Here is a 24242-nt window from a genome sequence, read left to right as displayed (position 1 = left end):
ATATATATATATATATATATATATATATATATATATATATATATATATATATATATATATATATATTTAAGTTAAGGGCTAGAGAGATTGCAAAATGGTTCAGCACACTGGCTCTTCTTCCTGAGAACCTGGGTTCCATTCCCAGGGCCCACAGATTGCCCCAACCTTCTGTGACTCTAGCCCCCGGGATCTGGTGCCCTCCTCTGGCCTCTGTGGGCACTGCATGATGCACAGGTGTACATGGTGCAGATATACATGCCTGCCAACACCGCAAACATGAAAACATGCAGTAAAACAAAAAAAGTCGTGATCCTAACGTTCTTCCCAGTGTTCCCTACTCAAGGACAGGTGAGGACAAGGATGACCCCATGGAGAGCTGATTGCATCCGCGTCTCAGGACTGCCGTCCTGATGCGGTGGAAATAAATGACTTAGGAAGACAAACAGCAGCTGCAGAATGTAAAGTAGATGGAGCTCGTGGCTGCCAACTGCCCTATTGTGTTTGGCTTGCCTTGAATCAGAAAATAAATTAAGTCAATGATTAAACCTACGGTGAAAACCATATTTATAATTTCTCTTTAAAAATAGAAGGGGCTGGGTATGGCGGCACACACCTTTAATCCCAGCACTCAGGAGGCAGAGGCAGGCAGACTTCACAGTTCAAGGCCACCCTGGTATACCAAGTGAGTTCCAGGACAGCCAGAAGTACACACAGAAACCCTGTCTGGAAAAACAAAAACAGAAGGGAAGGAGCTAGGAGTGGACAGCTTAGTTGATGAAGTTCCTCCTGTGCGCACGTAAGTTTGAACTTCAGCACCCGTGTGAAAACCTGGGCGTGGTAATGGAGCCCCAGGTCCCCTGAAGGCTCTGTCCTATATCAGCACGTGAAGTGGTACCTGAGGGACAGCATACAGGACCCCTGCCTGCCATCTGCCCTGCACATGCCCGGTACCCACAGACTGTGCCCAGCCCCACCATGGACTGCACGTGGCTGCCCCATGTTGTGGCTGCTTCACCTCCACTGGTTGCCAGTAAGGCGCTGGAGCCTGCCCGGCTCAGAGCCTGCTTGTTCAACGGACTCCTGAGCTCTGACGGGCTGCCTCAGTCTCCAAAGGGCACACTTACCATATTCTCCTAGATGGCCATTCTCACACCAGTGAGTGGGGACAGGCACAGTTGTGCAACCTGTGCCCTCACCCTGCACGCCAAGAGTGTCGAGTCAGCGGGCCTGCAGAAGCTCGGTACACTTAGCACAAGTGGATGCATCAGCCACCATCAGAGAAAACACACAGGCCACCAGAAGGCTCCAGGCCAGGTGTCCTGTTCTGTGGGCCTCCAAGTCCCGCTGCACCGTGATGTACACCGGGCTAGGAGTCTCTGTAGGACAGGGCCCAGACTACCACAGAACAAAACCACGTCATTCCTGAAGTCAAGCCAGTCTTCTTCACACACCACACACACACACACACACACACACACACACACAAGCAGTCAAGCTCCAAAAGCCAGGATTGCAAGAGGAGGCTAAGTGTTAGCATTTGCACTACGGTGTCTTTTGTGTGTTCATAGAGAGCATCATAAATCCCCATCATCTCTGATCATACCCCAGGATACGGAGTCTCCGGAAATGACAATTTCTAGACTGCTCATTAAGACTTTTGTCTCGACCGTCCACTGAATCTGCTTTGGTGGTGGTATTTTATTCCTCACCGGGTGGGGAGAATAGGAAGAAAACAAAAAGACCGGCTTTTAAATGGCACCAGCCGTAGTCTAGGTTGATTGGGATGTGTAGGGATTAGTCACGATTGCTAATGAATATGTAAATCTCCCTTGGCTTTCTTGGCAAAAGAGCCCATCAGAGTTTTCAAAGCCCAGATTTGAATGATTGGCCCGTCACAGCCTGGCCTGAGAAACAAGGCAGCACTGCAATAGTTCCTCTTCTGAAGCCAGGTCTCACCTCCACACTGCCAATGGGTATTCCCAAGGGGCACTGGTGGCCTTCCCTTCCTTGGAGATCATCATCAATCATGAAACCATTGCAGCCTGCCTTCGGCTTAAGCCAGGAAACCGGTTTTACTGGTCTAGGGCAAGCTGGTGTGATTCTTTCCAAGAGAGGTGGAAAGAAAAATTGGTTGAGCCATTTAGAAATCAAGGCCTGAGTGACTTCTGAGGCTGATCCCAGAATGCCACCAGGCTTACCAAAACTGAAATTGAGGGCATTGGTTCAGCCAGCTTGCTGGGGAATGACTTTTTCCTCATCGTAGATGGTGGAAGGTTGATTTTCCTCACTTTCCTGGATTTCATTAGACCCATAATGTACAGTTAATGCATGGAAACAGTTGACTTGATCCTGGTGAGGTTGGAGAACTTTCATAGCGAGGCTGCCTCTGATCAGCCCTCCATTGAGGCAAGTTGGGACCAAAAACCCATAGCCAGGAAAGGGACAGTGATGTTGGGAAGTGCTCACTCTTCTATGACTTTGTGTTGGCAACTAGTAGCATGCCCAGGCAGTCACTGGAGCATGGAAGGAAGGAGCTGTAGGCTGGCAGCCAGTGCTGTTGTCCTAGACGAAGAGATAGCTCTATCTGTGTTTTTAAAACCTGGTGGGGAGAGCAGCCTGTGTGCCTCAGAGGCGTGGAGGGAACTTTCGAGACTGTGTGAAAAGTTGTGTGATTTGAAACAGCACATTTACAGACCTGTTAGCTTTCATGTTCTCAGACTGATCCACCCCAAACCCTCGCCACTCCTCCTTAAAGTGTCGGTTTCCTCACTTGGTGGGGGGGAAGTGCTGCCTCCTCTGCCAGTCTTACAGCTGCTCTTCCTACTAAAGGAAGTTGGTGCTGCCAAAAGGAAAGCACCTTAGTTGGAGCAGCCTCAACTTGATTGTCCTGTGTTTCTCATTTTACCATGTCAATCACATTTTGTTCATGGCTATGAGGGTATGCACACATTTACACATGCACATACTAAACACACAAGCACATCCATACAGTCACAGACACAGACATACATATAATAGTATTAGAATCACACATAGTGCAACGATATACACACGTGTTCACATACACAGCAACACAGACACATTATATATGCCATATACCCAAACACATCACATAGATATGTCATACACAAACATAGGGACACATAGCACACACACACACACCACGCAGATACATACATACATGCGCAGACACACGAGATACCCACACAGGTGTAAGTACGTTTTATTACTTGCGGCTCTGCAGAGAGAACTTGCTAGGCATCACTGTACCAGAGACATAGCAACAGCCCCCGTGTAGCTTTTGGTTTTGTTTTAATTTGAGACTGGATCTCACTGAACTGCCTGGGCATGGCAGTTTCCATCTTCTAGGCTCAGCCTCCCACGCAAATGTCGGAACCATTGGTGTATGCTACGCCTGGCTCGTGAGCCTGAGTGCTGTTACTGTCTGTCTGTTGGGGGACAGGGGTTTACTGTCATGCCAGTTGATAACAGATGATATTGATGGAAGATAATTATCTCTGCTTCGTATGTAAAAGTCAAAGAAGAATGGTGTGCCCCAGGCCACAGAGCTGGAGGAGCTGGTCTGGACCCTAATTGTTCTGATGGCCAAAGCCACATCCTTGCAAACCTTCACCTAACCAGATTATAGAAAGGAAGTGAGACTTTGAAAGATCACTGCGAAAGAGGTCTCTTTCTACGCACAGTTCACCCTCTCAGATCTTTGCTAGAATAGCCACAGTGAGAACAAACGAACATTTCAAATGCCCAGATTTTATTGCAAAAATTCACTTCCTGTTTCTGTAGCTGCCACAGCCAGCTGCCCCCTTTTTCCTAGCAGCTGTGATTGATGGTTACTGCTCTTGAGGATGTTAACTGCTGTCCCTTCTCTTTCAGCAATCGACCCACTCCTAGCGACCATGACCGGATACAGCGTCTACGACAAGAGTTCCAGCAGGCCAAACAGGATGAGGATGTGGAAGACCGGCGCCGCACCTACAGCTTTGAGCAGTCTTGGGTGAGTGTCTGGTTTCTCAGCCCAGCAAAGAGGCTAACAGCTGCCCTGCCAGAGAGGCCCCTGAGCTGTGACCTCAGTCCTTTATGAAACAAGACAAGATGGAGCCAAATCCCTCTGACCTTTAGCATTCTGACCTTTCCCTCCTTTCCATCTGGGTTTCATCATTGCTAATTTCATTTTCTATCTTGTTCCACCATCTGTCCACTGCGTAATAGGTTCAAATAGCCCTATGACGAGATACCCCCAAAGAATGTCTGCTCTCAACTGCATCTTTTATTAAGTTTACACAGTGCTTTCCTATAGAGCAGAGCCAGAGGAAGCTCAGCTCATGATCCTTTGCGTCTATGAGACAGAGACTGGTAATTCCTGGTTCTCTAACCTCCTTAGTATTTTTTGTTCTGTTTTAAAATTGAGGTGGGGCCTCTGACAGCCTAGGCTGGCCTTGAACTCACTCTGTAATCAGGGATAACTTTGAACTCCTGACCCTCCTGCCTCTGCCTCCCCACTGTGGTGCTCCACGAGTGCACCATCATGCCGGTTCTCTGTGGGGCAGAACATCAAACCCAGCACTTTATCCCCCAGGCAAGCACTCCACCAACCTAGCCGGTGCCCAGCCCTGCCAAGGATGTGTCAGATCCCTGGGAGTCTGTGTTCACCTCTCTTCTCATCCATCTTCTACGTGGCCACTTCTGTGATCTCTTTAAAACAGAACTGGCAACCACTCCTGTGTCCTGCATCTGAGTGTGTGAAGCCTGCTGGCACTTCTAGGTAGAGGGATGGCAGCAGAGTTGGTGTTGGTGATAGAGAAGGTTTTGAAGGCTCTCTGGAAAGAGTGAGAGTGAGTCAGAGCTGCTAATGGCTCTCTGGGTATAGGAATTTCCAGGGCTGGTGGTAACTCAGCCCCTGCCAAATGACTAGAGGACTGAGAAAGAAGGAAACATATTTGCGGAGAAACTCTGTTATTGAGATGAGAAGGACCAACAATCAGGATGTCTGACAGTCCTGATGAGGGTGCAGGGGTCAGGGCTGGTTAGTGTGAGTAGGGGGAGACTCAGCAGCTAGCAGATGGTTCACCGCAGCCGCTCAGAGTTTGCAGGAATGGCGGATGCCTTGGAAAAACAGTGGAACAGCCGTGCTGTCCTTCCACTGGAGGCACAGAAGCTGAGGACACTAGTGTCCAGAGGTTGATGAGTCCCTTCCAAACAGCTCTGGGAATAAAACACATTGTAGCAGATTTCTGAATAGGGAGAGGAAGAATGGTATGGGAACAGACCTGACTTAGACACATGTCCTCCTTCATGAGAGGAAGGATGACTCTCCCAGCCGGTGAACCTGGGTGTGGCTGGGCTGAGGGAAGGGTGAGAGTGCAGCCTCGTTCTGGACTGTCAGGTGGGCTTCCTGGCCCTTCTTGGTCTGAATGCCCAGTGTGCTATGAAAAGCGAAAGACCTTCAAAGGCTTCTGGTCAGGGAGCTCAGTGATCATTTGAAAGATTGACTTAGAAGGAAAGGTGTGAAAGCTGCCTTAGGGTGATAGGCCCCCTCTTGGGCCAAGTGATGAAGGTCAGATAAGGCCCTGCTAAGCCGTCTTCGCATGTCAATTTGCACCGTTAGACCAGCACTCAGTGTGAAAATGCACCATGAAGTCCATCCTTGCCCAGCCTTGGGTGTTCTAAACCAATCCAACATCTAAACAAATACCAGGCTGTCTTCAGCAGCTGTTCTGCTGTTAGCGGTGCTTTCATTACAAGGGATTTGATTTATTTTCCATTAAATTGAGTCATCTCTCTAGCAACAGGATGGGATTGTGATAATGTACTGGTTTTGTTTGCTGTAATTGGCTCCCTCTATCCTTGAGAGGTTTCCTAAAGCAGGGCTCCTATGTGATGTGTAATAAATAGTTAACTATATTTGAAGAGGGCACTGAGTACCGCAGGCAAGCGGAGGGGAAAACAGCCACCAAGATGGAAGCAGCTGTCACATACCCTGCTCCGACCTGTGAGCCCCTGCACACCGACACTGACAGTCCCCACACTCTGCCACGAGAGCATTGTTAGCTAGCCAGGAATGTGGCTTTCTGTCCAGCCCTTCCCAGCATTCATTTTCCGTTAATGACTTGACTTCTTCAACTTCCTGAATGCTCAGGACGTCCCACTATCATACAGTACAGAAGAACAAAGCTGGGAAAGGAAGTGTCTATTCCTAAAACTGCAGTGAAGCTGGTGCAATCCTCTTGCTTCAGCCTCCCAAGTGCTGGAACTATAGGAGTGTGGCCACAACGGTTGGCTTCTGGCTGCTGACCTTGTACCCATCTGAAGGAGTTTCAAGTTTGAGGTCAAGTCAGTGTTTCTCACTGTATGATATTTTCTTTGAGAGAATCTGGAAGGATTCCCTCGAGATCTGGATAAGGAAGTGATTTAGGTATTTCCACATTATATCTTTAATAGGAACAATCACACTAGAGAAAAGATTGAGAAAAATCTTGTAGTTTGGAAACCCAACTGCCAAAGGTGTCATAGGTCAAAATAGAGTTCACCAGGTGCCATTGCAACTTTAGACAGACAGCATGGCCTATGTATGGCCCGTGCTGACAGAGCTGGCAGTTACTAGATGACAAGCTAGTCACCTTAAGTACAACTTCCTAAATTGTGGATCAGAATTTGACCTTTTCCTTTCTTTTTATTTTTTTACTTGCAAATAATCGAGAGCTTGCTGAGAGTTCTCCCTCTTGCTGATGGCATAAGTGAGCTTTCTGCAGCTGTCATTCCGCTCTGCACAGCCATCTTAACCTAGGCTTTCCTCGCCCCCTCCGTGAGAGCTGCTCGTGGAACCTGGCAGAGCATGGGCTTCCCTGCTGTTTATTGTCCCTCTGTAGCTGGGAATCTTCTTTCTTCCCTTTGCTGACCTTGTAGCCTCCCTGTGCTCAGGAGTGAGAACAACATGGTCTCACGTGCTGGGACAGTCCACACTCGTTTTATTTTTAAAGAACATCAAGTTCACCTTCAAGGTGTATGAAAGACATAGCACATAAGCTGAAATCCTCATTCCCAGTGCAGTAGATGTATCACCTGGTTTCCTGGTCAACAACTCTACAGATACAGCCCATAGTTTCCTCGCCAACAACTTCATCTACAGAGCTTCCTGCGGCAAAAATTACTGCAAGTAGCCCTAAAAACTCATGTATTCTGGAAATGCTCACTGGAAACCCTCACAGTGTGGGATGCACCTGTTCGTGGGCCTTTGTTCCAGCCAGTGTCTGAGTTAGAAAGAGCTGGTTTGTGGTACAAAAGGCCTTTGGAGAAGCACAGGCCCAGAAAATTTCTGAGCTCTGTAATTGGCACACAGTCTCTCCCAGGTTGAGGAAGGCAAAAGCAGGTTCTTCCCCACCCTGTGCAGGTGCAGCCTAAACAAAGCAGCACACCGCCTTAATCTTCCCTCAGGTGATTTAGGGCACGTTACTGAGCGGTAGCTGGCTTCTCCCTGTTGTGGGCGCTCGGATCTAGATGGAAGCTACAGAAAAGAATTAAATTGCTTGCTGTACACACGAAAGTATAGCATGCCGATAGGCCCGCTCAGACACCTACTGTTGCCCACAAGGAGGTGTGCTGGCTGAAACGACTGAGAAGTGGGATAATGGAGACTTTAATAGTGTCACCAATTCCTTCCCATCCCCTGTCAGTAGTGACTGAAATTATGTTAGTCCTTCAAGGAGAAAATTGACCGGTGAGTGTGAATGTCCTTATCCTTCCTGAGCTTGCTTTGTTCCTTTCAGGCTTTAAATGAACAGCAGAATCTGCCCTCTCCTCCATCTTCCGGTGCGGACTGACATGGTTCTCTCTGCCCTAGCAGCGCTTTGTCTGCTCTCCTTGGGAGCCCAGTGCCAGGCAGAGCTGATCTGCATCCCCGGTTGCTCCCCCAGGACAGGAGATTTGAGAAAACCCTTTTGTTTTTGTTGTCCTTGTTTTAATGACATGCAAGGCCTCTGCTGCTTCCTAGTTCTCCTTGTCCTTGACTCAGGAGACATCGCTTTAATTTAAGCCTCCCAGTGTGACTGCAGCTCACACTGCGTGGAGATTCCTTTCCTTGGAAACATCCCCAGAGAAAGCTGTTTTAGCAGCAGAGGGGTGCCAGTTCCTTAAGGAGAAAGCCCCTTGCCACAGCAAAATAACCCCTTGCTTTGGGCCCTATGACCACCCTGTAGACAAACTTTCTTATACCATGGCCCTGCAGAGGAGGGGCTGGGGCTGGGGCTGGGGCTGGGGCTGGGGCTGGTGCTGGTGCTGGTGCTGGTTGCCTGTTCTGTAGAGCTGCGCCTAGTTCTCAAGGTACCAGGTGCTTCGGGTAGGAAAATCTCATAGACACAAGAGCCAATGGGAGAGACTGCGGGAACCAACAGCGTGCGAATGCCAAAGCATGCCTTTATAAAGGAGAAATGTGTGTTTGGAGGACCGGTCCGCCTTTACCTAGGATTCGGAACTCTCAGTGCTTGACAGCACCCTGACAGCCCCAGTCCTGTCTGATCTGGGAGGTCAAGTGGGGCCAAGAATAATTTTAATTAGCCAAGAGAAATGCTTCCTTGATGTCAGTTCAGTGGCACTCTGTGGAGACATTTCATATATTTTCTTTCCCAGAACGAAACTAGCATTGCCCAGCTTTCTCGGACCTGACGTAAGATCTTTCTAATCATGACAAAGACCACTATTCTGCAGCTCACTTACAAAAGCAACAGGTGTATTTTTCTCCTGTGGTTTTAAGGAGGAGATTCCGTTGTGCTCTGTGACAATCGAATATTAACCTGTCTTACAGTGTCTTTCGTTAGTTAGACCTGCCACTTGAGGCCCTTTTTTTCTTTTTTTAATTTAAAAGGTAATCTTTTATAGCCAACTTCATTACAAACAAGACCTAGGTGATTTTGTAATCTGCAGCTAGAGCAGCGTCGCTACCTTGTCTGAATTCCCAGACAAGTGTTCCCAGCAGCACTTAAGCTGGCGTGTGGATTTTCTGTACAGCTGTTATCGTGTGTGTGTGTGTGTGTGTGTGTGTGTGTGTGTGTGTGTGCGTGTGCGTGCGCGCAGGTGCAGCGTGTGTGTGTGGCTGTGGGTGTGTGCACAGGTGGGCAGGGGGTGTGGGGCGTGCCAGAGGTCACTGTAGAATGTGTCTTCCTTGTTACTCTCCACCACATGTTTTGGGAAAGGATCTTTCACTGAACCTGGAGCTGCAAATGGGCTGGTCTGGCTGGTCCACGGGCCCTGGAGATCTGAACTGAGGCCTTCTCCATACATGTGCCTTAAGCTCCTCTCCCTTCCCCCCACCCACTTCGTTGTTTCCAATAGCCGTGTTTGAAAGCATGGGTCCTGGGGGGTTACTTGTTCTCTCTTCCTTGTGTCTTTACTTCTGTAATTTTTGATTCAGATACATGGCTGTGCTTCTGTCATGGGAACTGGAGGGCAGCCTTTAAAGGTAGGCCTGCCTATCATTACCCGTTCTCACAACGCTCGTACTTATGAGATCTGTGCTGACTTTGAGAAGTTACTCTGTGTATGTGTGTGATCATGTATGTGCGAGTGCGTGTGTGTGTGCATGTGGAAGCCAAAACTGCCTCAGTTATCATTTCTCGGGTACCACCCATCTTCTTTTGGTTAAGAAGTCTCTTGCTGAACCTGGAACTCAGTGCTTTGGCTGGCTGGCCAGTGAGACTCGGGGCCCTCTTGTCTCTGGCTCCCCAGTGCCAGGATTATAATCAAGTAAAAACGTGGCTTTTTTTTTTTTTTTTTTTTTAATTTTGGCATGGGTTTGGAAGTCATGGACTGAGTTGTGTTTTCAATCCTGACGTTAATTTTTATTTGGGACAAGCATAAAGCTTGCCAGAGTGATTTTATTGACTTGTTGCTATCAACTAGTCACATACACAACCTCTAAGACACGTGGCCCATTAGGGTTGTCTCTTCAGGATTGAGGTGACGTTCGTGGCTGGCATGCCCTTTGCAGGCTTGGGGAGGGGCCGTGCGCTATGCAGGATGAGGCTGACACTTCCTTTTGACTGCATGAGGTGTCAGCCTGTCACACCCAGTCATGCGCTTGTGCGTGCTGCAGCCCCGTGTTGCTCATTCTGAAGCCCGTCAGAGTTTCAGCAGATGCTTACGACTGACAGGCTTTGAACAGTGTCAGAAAGTGCACAGTTGAAGAAACAAAAGCCCTTCAACTTTTTTTCCCTCTGTCAGAATCAAATTTTCAGGCCGTGGAGAGAAACAACTAAAAAATATACCTGCATTCCCATAAGATCTTACATTTTCTTTTCACATATCCTCAAGCAGTGTGTCAAAAAGCAGCATGAGTTCAAATCGCTGGTTACTAAACCCTTCTCAGAGTGCCAGAACCTCCCAGACAACCTGATGAAGCTCACTGTATACAGAGCTCACAATGGTGAAGAGGAAGGAAACAGGGCACTTGGGGGTTCGGTGCAAACCATGCAGTTTTCACTTTTTATTTTCCTTGTTTGGTGACATTCTTAAGGCTCCTACAGGCACTGACCCAGGAGGTCAGTGGCACCCTGCCTTTGAAGGGGGAGAAGATGCCTGCCTTCATTAATGTGGAGGGTGCTGTGTACACAAAGGCAGGGACTCACCGAGGAAAATACTCTACGTATCATCTGTCTGTCTGTCTGTCTGTCTATCTATCATCTATCTATCATCTATCATCTTCCTATATCCATCCATTTATCTATCATCCATCTTTCTCTCTACCTTCCACCTACCTATCAATCTACCATCTATCTGTGTGTGTGTGTGTGTGTGTGTGTGTGTGTGTGTGTGTGTGTAGGCATGTGGAGGTTAACCTCAGGTGTCACTCCTTAGGAGCTATCTTTCTTTCTCTCTCTCTCTCTTTTTTCCTCCTTCCTTCCTTCGTTCTTTCTTTCCTTCTTTCTTCCGTTCTTTAGGGGGCAGGACTCATGTTGCCTTAACACTCTCCTGTGAGTGCTAAGGCTATTTATTACTCTGCAAAGCCCTGATTGAGTCACAGCATGCCACTGGCCTTCAGTGCTAGAAGAAAAAATCAGGTAGAGTTTGTTAGCTGATATTCGTCACATAGACTATGTAGACTGTGCAGTGTCACACAGGACAAAGGGCACCAAGATGGATGAGTAACAAGATGGGTATCTTGGGATGCCAGCGGTGGTGTAGCTAAGCCATCCCTGGGTATTCTGTGATGTTTCTGGCTGTTTTGATCTACACAGCGTAGTGTATAAACAGGATAATCCACTGTGAATGACCTTCTGGCCAGGTGGCCAGGTGGAGTGAAGACATGTCTGAGGCTAGAGTTGCCGTGGGCAATTGCCGCTTCCTGTTACCCAAGGGAGATGTGTCACTTCAACTGGCACAATCGGTCTTCATTAGCTGACAGGCCCATGCTGTTGGTAGAGGCCTCTGGAACCCTCTGGCTGACCTCCTTGGGGACAGGCCTGTCTTTGGTCACAGTACCTCATTTAAGCTGATTTCTTTCTATTTCAAAGTTGAACTGTCACTTCATAATAAAAGTGTACTGTCTGTATTGCTTACCATTTCTAGGGCAAAAGAGACCACTACTCAGTGTTCCCCAGCTCAGGAAGCCTCAAATCACAGGCCTGTGAGCTCCTGCCTTTGTCAGCTATGGTTGCAATTTTTGTTTGTTTGTTTTTGTTTTGGTGGTTAGTTGAACCCACTGGTGGGTTTGAGACAGGGTCTTGTGTAGCCCAGACTGGATTCAAACTCACTACGGGCTTCACCTTCTGTTACTCTTACCTCTGCCTCCCAAGGGCTGGGATCACACGTGTGTTCTACCATGTCCACTTTATGTGGTGAGGAGATGAAATCAGGACTTCCTACATGCCGGCTGAGCATTGTGCCAACTGAGCTACATTACCAGCCCTTGGATTTTTGGTTTTGTTTGTTTGTTTCTCCGTGTCTATCCCAGAACTCACTCTGTAGACCAGGCCGGCCTTGAACACACAAGGATCTGCCTGCCTCTGTCTTGTGATGCTGGGATTAAAAGCCTATGTCACCACTGCCCGGCCTGGTTTTAACTTGTAATCTGAGCTTTATGTTTGCTATGTAAGGGATGTCAACTAGTATCTATGTCAATATTTACCAAACCTCACTAAGAAACACTAGTTAGTGGGTTGGTCTCTCCATTTTAATCAATGTGCCCACACCAAAGTCACAACTTAAAGTGGAGTTTGTAAGACTTAGCTAAGGTATACTATGGTTTTTTTTCTCAAAGATACATGAGAGGTGAGTTGATAGGTGGTTCAGTGGTATAGTGGCTACCTGCATGCACAAAGCCATGGGTTCCATACCCAGTACTACCCAAACCAGGCACGCTGATCCCAGTGTGGGTAGACAGGGGATCAGGAGTTCAAGGTCACCCTTGGCTATGCCACAGTGAATTCATGCCCAGTCTGGGTGACATGAAACCCTGTCTCAAGATAATAAGGTAGGATAACAAATAAACTTGATGTAGGGAAACACAATCATAGAACTTGTGAAATGTTCCAAAGTTGTTTGGTGAGAATCAAAGTTGGAGGCGTGACAGGGTAATTCTGGCAGAGCACTTTTCCGGCACGCGAAGGCATTGGGTGACATCACTCTTGGCATGACAAGGGAGCTGTCTTCCTTACTGACAAGCTGTGCGTCTCTCCTACAGCCCAGCTCACGGCCAGCGTCGCAGAGTGGTCGGCACTCCGTGTCAGTGGAGGTCCAAGTGCAGCGGCAGCGGCAGGAGGAGCGGGAGAGCTTCCAGCAGGCCCAACGCCAGTACAGCTCACTGCCAAGGTGAGCTGCCCTCAGGGCTGCAGAAACAGCCTTCCCAGCTGGATCCAGCATCACCAAGGAGGGAAGTGCAGGCATGCCTGGCTTGGGAGGGGTGTCTCTCATCTGATGGCAGCATAGAAGAAAGCCAGCATCTACATCTGTGCATACCAAAAGCAAAACTTCCTGCCTGATATAGGAGCATACAATGGCGCTTCCGCTTGTCTGGCCGTAGGGTTCCGTGCTGAATACTGCTGTGTGCATCTAGGCTCTGTCACAGCAGGCATGAGGATTCTGAGCATGCACAACTGTGGATAGGTGGTCACAGACCTCATTCTAATTGCCCTCCCTCTCTGCTGTCACTCCTCTGGAAGTGTAGAGAGTCCCAGGGGTACGTGGCTCATTAACTGACACCCAAGCAATAGAAGCTTGTGTGCTAGGCCTGTGAGGGGAGGGACTCTGCCCCGAATGTCCTCTGTGAAAGACTAGAATTCTGTCACATGGCTGGCCACACACATACACACACTGAAATTGCCTACTATTTTTCCATCAAAGTCTTCCTCCAAGGAAATACATGGTGGAGAATAAACCTATTGAAAACCCTGCAGGTTTTCAAACTCCTCCAAACAAGTCACTTCTGTGTGATGGTTATTAGACATTTGTTTTCCCATTATTAAAGGAAACATGTAAATTTGAGAACAGTTTGAAGAAGGTAGGTGCTTATCTGTGTGTTGTCTGATCCAGGTGGACATGAACTTCCTTCACTCTCTGATAAAGGCGAGTTCCTCTAAAGCTCGCTAATGTCCACGACAGCTCAAGGAACTGGCCATGCACAGTGGTAGCCAAGAGGGGTGTGAAGCCCACCAGCATACATGGTGTCGATGTGCTAACCAGCTCATCATTGTCTTTTCACGTCTGTGAGGCTATGTACCCTAGGAACACCAACCTCATCTTTATGTTATATAGGGATTAGCCATTGAGGTCATTTAGCCTGTCTTGGGGAAGAGACATGGAGGTTTAAGTCTCCATAAAGCTCTTTGGAGATTTCTCATCTTGCCAATAAACAACTCAGAAAAACGAAGGAAATGAAATGGCTTTCTCGTGGTCAGTAAGTCCTTCCAACACACTTGTAGCCCAGATGTGCTGACGCCCTCCACTATACCTGACTGGATGCACAGCAACGCAGGGATTTCCTTCTAGAAATCCTGGATTATCGGGTGTGAAGCTCTGTGAAGCTCTGTGGTGCTTTGCGGCTTTGGAAAAGCCGCTGTGTAGCTTCACCCCGATTAAAGGTGGCATCCTTAGAGTCATGTGGAGCGCTGTCTCTGTCACACTGTCTCTTGCTACCTGCATTCTTGGTATGAAGAAGACAAGATTGGCAAGTTGTCGGTTCATAGATTTCAACTGGGTTAGAAAGTCTTCTTAGGAAATGAAGAATTTTAACAAAGTTCACATCATGAAGGGGGAACTCAGCTAAGGGAGAAAGGCAGAAGATACAGGAGTGAAGACAGCATTGAAAGAAGGCAGCTTGGAGGGCCCCTGGTGCTTAGGAAGTTTTCCTGGAGTCTCCTGGTCACATTGATTGACACAGTCACAGTACTTTCTGATGGAGTTCAGTGTGTCATCTCTTTGTGTTGAGAACACTCAACACTCTCTTTTTTACTTTGAATGTTCAATTGACCATTGTCATCACAGTTATCGGGTCTGTTCATGGTCACCCTTTACCCTTCTTTTTCTACCTCTACCTCCCTCTCTAGCTCCCTCTCTTCCCCTTTCCCAGGAAGTGCCTGCTAGGCCCAAGCTCAAGCAGACTGCCGCCCTTGGAGCTACAGCTGCTGGAGTGTTGTTCCCACGTAGAAAATGGACTTTCCCTCCTGGCTACTCACTGTGTTCACTTTAGACACGAGGAAATCAGACATCCCGAAGTGAAGAGTTACATCACTTTCAGCAGGAGGGACCAGGGGAACTTGGGCTCATACTCTCTTCTCTAGGAGAATGGCTTCCGTGCAGGCCTTGTCTGTAGGGGAAAGGTTGGCAGGAGAACCTGGCAGCCCTGATCCTGCCCTGCAGGACTGCTCACAGCTCACTGCTGCAAGCAGTGATATGGGGGAAAGTTGAGAACTCTAGCAGGAGGGCAGAGGGGTATGTGATGCCGCTTACATAAGATAGTCAGCTCCAAGGTTGGGACATATGGGATGTTGTGCAGAGGCGCTTGATCTCTGATAATTCATGTGAACAAGTTGTGTGCATCGGAGGCCAGTGTAGCTTAGTTACAGAATGGAGCATAAGATGAAACAAGCGGACCAAGCCCGCATCAGCTGGAGTGGAGAAAGAGGTTTGAATCAGGCATGTGCCAGCCTTGTGTGCAAACTTGTGTGCATGGGCAGAATGGGAGTCACACTGGGAAAACAGTAGCTGGCTGAAGTGCCAGTTTGGGGAAAGGGGACCCCAGCAAGCCCCTCACTTGGCTCTCAACCAGAGTAGCATGTTTTCTTTACTTCCTAATTGAGCTCCTTTCTGTGGAGTACCGGGTAGTTTTATGTCAAATTGATGCCCGCTACAGCCATTTTGGAAGAGGAAATTTCAATTCGGGAAAAAAGTTCTTACCTGATTGGCCTGTGGGCAAGCCTGTGGTACATGATTGACATAGGAGGGTCCAGCTCAATGGAAAGTGCCACTCCTTGCCTGGTAGCTCTGGGTGCTCTAAGAAAGCAGGCTGAGCAAGCCAAGAAAGCAAGCCAGTGAGCACTGTTCCTCTTTGCCCTCTCCATCAGCACCTGCCTCCAGGTCCCTACCCTGGTTGAGTTGCTTCCTTGACTTCCCTCAGCAGTGGAAATAGAACATGCGAGTTGCAGGCTGAGAAAAAGCTTTCATCCTCAAGTTGTTTATGGTCATGATATTTTATCACAGTAGTAGAAATCCTAACAAAAAGATTTGATACCCCAAAGAAGCCCTCTACCTGAACAGACATCTGTGCACTGGCAACCTCTTAGCATCCAGGATGCTGTAGTTCTGTCTTCCTGCACTCTCTGTCTTTCCTCTTCCTCCACCCCTGTGGTGGCTGTGTCTGTTGTGTCCCTGCTCTCCCTTACACCTCTTCCTATCACAGGCCCCTGCATCCTCATTTTCTCTCCCACCGGGGATATTGAGTCCAGATCTGTTTGTCAGTTTCAAAGCCTTGCTCTTTGTCTCTCTTCATCTCTGCCTCCCTCATCATGGTGTTGAAGTCCTTGCCTTGTGACTTCGGCTCAAGTTTCTTACCTGGTAATGGAAGAGTAGAATCAGTAGAAGGCAGTTAGTACCTAGCCAGCGTGTATAGCAAATACTCCAGTGATGTCCGGGGGGTTCATGGCAGGACCTGGCAGACCTAGGTATGACTGTGAACAAATCCAGTGGGAGCACACCGGTGGCTGCCATTGCTGTGGCCTTGGTCTGAACGACCATGGGCAGAGTGGGAAAGTGTTTGTGGAATGACCTTCATGGGCACCAGCTCTCGGATCCTAATCCACTACGTCTCTGCAAGGATCACTAACCTGGCACTTCCTACTTGTTGTCCTTGGCCCCAAAAGGTGACCATCGTCCCTCTCTACCCTAATTAGACCTAGAAGCTAATATTAGATAGTGACTTGCTCTCCAGATTCCATGAGTCATTTGAGGAGAGCCAGTCCCTTTTCTGAGCAACTTGCTTATGTGGGTCAGTGATCGATCTCTCCCCAGAACCTCATACAGTCGGGTCCTGCAGCCCATCTGAGGGACAAGGTAGTCTGGGGAACTTCCCCAGCCACACAGTGACCAAGTGACAGTTCAGAATCTGCGCCTTCTGTGTTCCAGAGCTGTTCTTAGCCTATTCCACATGCTTAGAATGTTTAGTTTCTAGTGTAGGAGGAGAGAGAGGGAGGCAGAGAGGGAGAGGGAGATGGAGAGAGTGAGACAGAGAGACACAGAGACCTGTGTGTGTGTGAGACAGACAGACAGAAAGAGTTCACTACTCCCTGTTTCAAGACTTGCTTCTTTATTCTGTTGACATTAATCTGAAGCAAACTTGAGTTTCAAAACAGTTTCTCCCCGACAGCATCTTCTCATCCATCCCTGACAAGCCTTGGTGAATCTTCAGAAATTGTGGTGCAGAAAGAACCTGTGTTTCTGGGTGACTACACCTTTCCATGTGAGGAGCATGCAGGGCCAGGGAGGAGGGAGGCTCCCAGGATTCGTGCTCACACCATCCCTCTGTCACACCTCTGGCCATATTAATTTATAACTTTCAAAGTGAAGATCATCAGTGCTTTAGGCAAAGAAGCTTCCTCCTTCCTGCCCTGCTGTGGTTCCCGTGAGGAGGGCCAGATAGGAACCACTGTTCATCTCAGCGGATCACAGAAACAGTGGTGACACTGAGCGCTGAGTCCACTTTCCATCTGCAGTGCCCAACCACAATTTCAGCCACGTGGAAAATGGGCAGATTCTACACTGGACCATATTGCTGGCATTCTAGAACTTTGAGATGCTGGTCAGTCTGTTCCCGTGGAGACATGGTAGCTTCCCAGTCTCCTCACCCATGTGCAGTGTGGGGTGTGCTGATGCCAGAGGCTGTGCCTACTGCCAGCAGATGATTTTCTGTTGACAAATGGCACAATAATGCATTTTCTTTAGTATGACTGTCATCTCTCCTCCTGCTTTCATTTTCAGGAGGGAGAATAGGGCATGTCTTCCTTCCTGGCACAATATTGTTAAGCTTTATCAAAGGTAATCTTATTACAAATTCATAGAAGTATCCAGAGCCTTAATAGTAAATTAAAGATGTTTTAGAATCATGCTTTCTGAAAACCACAGCAAGCTCCTTGAAAACACATTAGGATGTGAGATTTCTGTGTGGCTTGAGTTTGTCTCCCTATCCTGGGGTGACAGGAAATGAGTTCTCTAACCTGAGTTGTGGAAAAATAGTTTCCAGACAGGAAGGTGTACAACCCTGGCCTGTGTCAGCTACTGACACTAGGCCTTCAGAGAGCTAAGCTGAAGGTTGTTGGACTTCCTATTGCCTTGTTTGCTTTGTCACCCTGGCAAGTCTTGAACTTGCAACTTAGCCAAGAATGACCTTGAACTCCTGATCCTCCTGCCTCTACTTCCCTAATGCTGGTATGGCTCACAGCACAGCACCCGGTTTGTGTGGTGCTGGCGATGGAACCCGGGCCTGCATGCTCGGCCTGTGCTCCAGCAGCGGAGCCTGGCCCAGCCTCGGCCTGCTGCACTCTGAGTTTTGTCTGCTCAGACTGTCACAGGGGCTGCTTCCTTATAGCAGAGTGACATCTCGGCCTCTGGAAGGCGCAAATGAGCCACACATACCAATTTCTGACCTGGCCGTGGCTAGGTAGAGTGCTGGTTGGGTTGTTTGGAGCTGAACAGTAGCAGGTGAGCACAGTTTTGGCAAAGCTACTGCCCCGTGTCTGCGCCCATGCCACAGGGGTTCCCCCGAGCAGAGCAGAGGGCGCCTGGTGCTAGGAGCGGCGCCCGCCCGGCAGTGGCTGCTGAGTGTGCTTCTGCCTTTTGCTCTGTCAGCATTGGTCTCTTAGCCAAAACTAGGGACTTGCTGAGGACCATCAAGGTTATTTTTGTTGTATTGTTTTGCTTGGGAGGGTATTTATAGTGTGGCTGTATGTACAGAGTGTGTGTGTGTGTGTGTGTGTCTGTGTGTGTCTGTGTGTGTGTGTGTCTCTGTGTGTCTGTGTGTGTCTCTGTGTATGTCTGTGTGTGTGTGTGTGTGTGTCTGTGTGTGTCTGTGTGTGTGTGTGTCTGTGTGTGTCTGTGTGTGTCTGTGTGTGTGTCTGTGTGTGTGCGAGAGAGCGAGTGTGCACACATGAAACCAGAGCACACCCTCGGCTATCATTCCTCAGGAACTGTCTTGCCTTTTTGAGACAGGGTTTCTCCCTGGGCCGAGCCCACCAGTTAGGCTAGGCCGGCCGGCCAGCAAGCCTCTTGGACCTTCTTGTATCTCCGCCCTACTGCTGGAATTACACATGTGTGCTCTCTCACCCGGGTTTTTACATGTTCACTGTGGATTGAACATAGATCTTCAGGCTTGGGCCACATACGGCTTTAGCAGCTGAGCTGTTGGTGTCTTCCCAGGATGTGATAGTCAATTTTGAGATCTCCAGCCCCCGCCGTGGTACCTGGTGAGCGGTCAGGTCGTGATGATATTTGCTAAAGTCTGCACATTCCTATCTCTCTCATCCCTGACTGACTTCTTTGCTTTATTGCTAGACAAAGCAGGAAGAATGCCAGCTCCGTATCACAGGATTCCTGGGAACAGAACTATGCGCCTGGCGAAGGCTTCCAGAGTGCCAAGGAGAACCCCAGGTACTCCAGCTACCAGGGCTCAAGGAACGGCTATCTAGGTGGGCATGGCTTCAATGCCAGGGTCATGCTGGAGACGCAGGAGCTTCTCCGCCAGGAGCAGAGGCGGAAGGAGCAGCAGCTGAAGAAGCAGCCCCCGGCCGACGGAGTCCGGGGCCCCTTCCGGCAAGATGTGCCTCCATCGCCGTCCCAGGTGGCCAGGCTGAACAGACTGCAGACCCCCGAGAAGGGGCGGCCCTTCTACTCCTGAGCGCAAAGGAGGGTGGCAGCGCTTTGTGTCATGCAATAAAGGACGTTTTCCGGTAAAGACCGAGTTCCGGAGTTTTCAGAACCTTCGGTGGTACTACAGAACACCTCTGTCGCTGGTATCAGTGCCTTTCAGCAGCAGGAGCAAAGAAACGGAAGGCCTTAATGTCTTTGCCACTGCGTCTCAGTGTCTATCTCGTGGAAGGGCATCCCCACCCCCCCACCCCCAATCCCAAGTGGAAGGCCTCACCCACCAGCTTCTCTGCAGTACCGGAGACTTCAGCTCTGTGCTTAAGATGCCTGTGGATGTCACAGCTTCATCTTAGAGTGACCCGAGGCCGGTGTTGCGGACTCCTTTCCCCCTGGATTCTCAGCTCGAGCGGTAGCTCAGCCTGAGAGTACAGCTTGCCCCAGGAAGGGCAGTGTGCACCGGGAAGGAGGGCTTTCCAGGACTCTGCCACAGGGGTGCCCCCTGTACTCGGACTTAGTCTGGGCTTCCCGTTCGTTCCTCAGTTCCTTGGAGCATGAAGGCTCTGGGGTGGTAGTGAAGAAGCTGAGCCATACGCCAGTGCCGTTTGGTTATTGGGGGGAGAGGGTGTGTTTCCAACTGCCTTATAACCCTGCTACCCACACCACAGTGATTCTAGTCTGCGTTTATAAATACACATGTTCAGTCATGTTCGTGACACGTGGGAACCAGGGACACGGGGGCGGCCTGCATGTGTGCACTCGAGGAGCTAAGGCGAGGCCATCCTGTAGTTATTTCACTTCATTTGCATTGTTACAGGCACAGAGTGGGACGAGGAAAAAACCAGTCCTGTTGGATTCTGAAAATTAATCTCAGTACAGTTTTTGAGGTTGGAGTCAGTATTGCCTCCCGTACCCCCACACTGTGCCCCTTCCTGGCGGGGCCTCATTACTAAGTAATTCTGCCGTGAAACATAAAGACAAATAAAAGCAGAGCCGTCCCATTGCGAACATTGTGACATCCCAGAAGAGTACTGGGGGTCACACTTTTGTGCATGGCTGTGTCACAAGGCCCTCTCCCGCTGTTTGCCTGTCGGGCTGAACATCCTGTATTGTAAACCAAGGCTGGGTGGCTAAAGTGCCTGCGAATCTCGATGTGAAAAAAAAAAAAAAATCTTGAGAAAAACACTCAGAGACCCATGTATTAACAAAGAGAAAAAAAAAAAGAAAGAAAGAAGACATGTATTGAAATGCCTATTTTTTTTTACTGGCACATTGTATTTTGTGTAGACTCGTTTTTAGAAAAGACCGCAAAGTGTCCACAGGCCTGTGTCTCTGCCTACATGGCTTTACCTGTTTTTGCCTTGCTTCAGTGGTTAAGTGGTGTTTCCAGTGTAAGTACGTGGTGACCTTGGACGGCTCACTCACAGCCGTCCTGAGCTGTGAGCGACCGCTGTCCCTGTACATACAAGACTTTAATAAAAGGCACATTTCTTCCTGTTCTGTGAGCATCTCCAGCGTTCCTGTTGAACCTCTCCTAACTGTTTTTTAAAGTATACTAACAGATGTCTTTATTTTTTTCATATTTACCAAAAGTGAAAGTTTCTTCCTATCTATGAAAACACCGATGGAGGGAGGGAGAGAGATTCTGACCACCCAGGAGAGGGAAGGGGGCATGGGAAAGACTAGAACCCCATTTTTTTCTTATTTAAATTTTTGTGTTTTTTTTTATTCAGTTAATATTAATTACATAATTTCCTCCTCCTTCCTACAGTCCCTCCCATCCCCCACTCCCTTTCAAGTTTATGGCCTCTTATTCTTTATTATTGTCACATGTATTCATATATATGCAAATATGTGTATAAATGGGACCCTTTATTAAGGAGGATTGTGGGAGACCCGGAGAGCCCAAAGGAGCCATATGGGCTGAGATCTTAAATGAGGCCGTCACACAGGAGACCGTGCACATCCTTGCTGCACTCGGTGGTCTTAGCCGAAGACTCTCACTGAGTCAAGACAGACAATGAAAGGTGTTAATGACCAACCCGTGGACAGTAACCAGCACCCCCTCTTGTGGGCTGTGACTGAGACGCCTCTATGGACAGTCTGTGTGTGTGTGTGTGTGTGTGCGCGCGCGCGCCCGCGCAAGCGCGCCCACCCAGGGCATCTGAACAGGACTTCAGGTGAGTGAAGCAGGAGGAGGCATTGCTGCCCCAGTAAGCTTCCAGTCAGCTCCCATTTCTGCAGTGTCACTTGACAACACATCTGTCTACACTGGAGCGGCACAGACACGGTAGAGAGAGCCTGTGGCTCCACGCATTTTCTGTGCTTCTGCTTCACCCTGCAGGTCTGCAGAACTCAGACACACACCCACCACACATACACACACACACAAAAGCCACTGTAACCAGGCATATGTTCATAGTCACTAAAGCTGTGAGGGCCACCCAGGGGGTGACAGGAGTCCCTCCTTTGGAAAGCATAGTGAACCAGAAAAAAAATATCTGTCGAACACTCTGTCTTTCTGTTTTTTTTTTTTTTTTTTATCTCCTTTTATTTTTTTAAAAAAAGATTGCTCCAGTGATGACACACAAAGTAAGGAGATAATCTTCTTTTCTTACCTCAGAGACGGGATAGCATCTTAATAAGGCAGCTAATAAGAGTGTTCACAGGTCAGAGAGTGCGGGTATGGGAGGGGCAGCTTTAATGGAAAATCACCTCAGCTCTGAGTAATGACTAGATCAAAAGCATGCTGGATTAAAGTGACTTGAAAAAGCTGTATAATTCTGAGCATAAGCTTTCTTTCTCTCTTTTTAAAAGCAAGGGGCTGATAGCCGGCCTCGAAGTTCCTGGATGAAATGTGAGGCTGGCGTTGCCCTGTCCAGAGGCCACCATTTCCCATTTGATGGGTTCCTATCTCTAGTCGCCTTCCTGTCATGCATAGGAACACGTATGTGTGTGCAAAGACTGAGCTCTAGAAGGTGCATTTTTATTTTCTGATTTACTTTTGTGGCAAGCTGTACCCACAGCTTGGTGCTCTGGGGCAGGGACACGTGATCGGGGAGGGCACTGCAGGAGCAAAGCCACTGCCCCACGGAGAGCTGGGAAGCCTTCTCTTCCAGCTGCGCTTCGGCTCCTAGGATCAATTAAACGCGTGAAAAACACCCTTTCTCTGAATGGCTCAGTGTGGTGCTGACTCATGTCACACCATAGCTGGCTTCCAAGAGCCTTTTACAGTTTGGTCCCAGTGGAGCTGTGGCTGTCTCCTCAAGAGCCGTTCGTTCTCCATGGCGTCACTGGCCTCCTGGAGCAGTGCTGAGGCTTGCTGCAAGGCAAGGGTTTTATGAGATAAATATTTTAAGTACAGCTTTGAAGGCTTTGCTGTTTAAACAGTCTAGCATGGCCCAGGGCCCAGTGGATGGCTGACTTACTGTAAGGGCAGTCCCTTGCAGCCTGCAAGTGACAAGACGATGAACGACAGGAATATCTGTATTGGCCCTGGCCTTGGCTAATGGCCTGGTTTTAGGGTTTGGCTCATGTGGGGCTTATATCAAGCCTTCATTGTCACCAACAGCAACACACTTTCCTTAATTGTTCAATGCAGATCCTAACTTTGATTCACCACTGTGACACAAAGGTTTTATCAAAACGGCAGATCTTTTTTTTATTAGTTACACTTTATTCATTTTGTATCCCCCATAAACCCCATCCTCCCCCACTCCTAATCCCACCTTCCCTCTCCCTTCCTCATGCATGCCCCTCCCCAAGTCCACTGATAGGGGAGGTCCTCCTCGCCTTCCTTCTGATCTTAGTCTATCAGATCTCATCAAGAGTGGCTGCTTTGTCATCTTCTGTGGGCCTGGTAAGGCTGCTCTCCCCTCAGGGGGAGGTGATCAAAGAGCAGGCCAATCAGATTATGTCAGAGGCAGTCCCTCTTCCCATTATTATGGAACCCACTTGGACACCGAGCTGCGGTGGGCTACATCTGTGCAGAGGTTCTAGGTTATCTCCATGAATGATACTTGGTTGGAGTATGGGTCTCTGGGAAGACCCCTGTGTTCAAATTTTCTGGTTCTGTTGCTCTCCTTGTGGAGTTCCTGTCCTCTCCAGATCTTACTATTTCCCACTTCTTTCATAAGATTCCATGCACTCTGCCCAACAGTTGGCCATAAGTCTCAGTGTCTGCTTTGATAGTCTGCATAAACTGGAAGATCTTGTCTCAGTCGTGGGGATAGCCCCACCTACTAAGACTGGAGGATCACGGTTTGAAGGCCTGCCTGGGCTTCTGTGAGCTTGTTGCTAAATAAAGATAACACGGAATTAGAAACACATTAGAAACAATGCATGCGAATTCCTGGGTTCTGCCTCTAGCACACTGAGCTGGGAAAACATTTTTTCAAATAACTTTATGTCCTTATTTAGTGGTAACAGGGCTTTGCATTGACTAGTAAACTAAGCATGACAGAGAGTTCTAAAGTTAGAACGTCTTCACTGGGCTGGGAGCACGGCGTCTGGTAGAAGACCCACCTGGCTTAGGAAAGACCGTCCCTGGGCTCGACCCCCAGTGCATCAAAGTTTTAGAAAGTTAGAGTGACCCTCACGCCATCCATGTATACTTGAAAGTTGCGTATGTCTATAGTACACACACATACACACAGACATGCACATGCAACAGCCTCTTCATATGATGTGCCATTGTTAGCCTACAGGCCACGCCTCTCAGGGGCCTGGCAACGGCTGACGTCAGCGCCTGCTGCATCCAAAAGGACCACGGGCCACCCCTGCCCTCTCCATCAGTTCCCAACACTGTCTCCCTCCCTCTCTGTCCTCATGGCTCTGCTCCCATCTGTCTGCCTGTTCACTCGTCTGTCTCCACCCCTTCTCCAGGT

General features: G+C 48.7%; 1 protein-coding gene across 8 annotated transcripts in view; it reads left to right on the top strand.

Annotated features, from left to right (window-relative positions):
* Pard3 (par-3 family cell polarity regulator) overlaps positions 1 to 20856 on the top strand; it is a 416186-nt gene extending 395330 nt beyond the window's left edge. For all 8 annotated transcript variants that reach the window (XM_055617584.1, XM_055617582.1, XM_055617583.1 and 5 more), the window contains 3 exons: positions 3895 to 4015; positions 12692 to 12819; positions 19048 to 20856. In XM_055617584.1, the coding sequence (XP_055473559.1) occupies positions 3895 to 4015; positions 12692 to 12819; positions 19048 to 19390 (592 nt within the window). In that variant the 3' untranslated portion in view covers positions 19391 to 20856. The remainder of the gene's footprint in view (positions 1 to 3894; positions 4016 to 12691; positions 12820 to 19047) is intronic.
* Positions 20857 to 24242: the final 3386 nt, after the last annotated feature.

Source organism: Psammomys obesus, unplaced genomic scaffold (genome assembly GCF_907164565.1).
Source record: "Psammomys obesus unplaced genomic scaffold, mPsaObe1.curated_primary_1811, whole genome shotgun sequence".
NCBI classification, from domain to species: Eukaryota; Metazoa; Chordata; class Mammalia; order Rodentia; family Muridae; genus Psammomys; species Psammomys obesus.
This window is presented reverse-complemented; position numbering and strand designations above follow the sequence as displayed.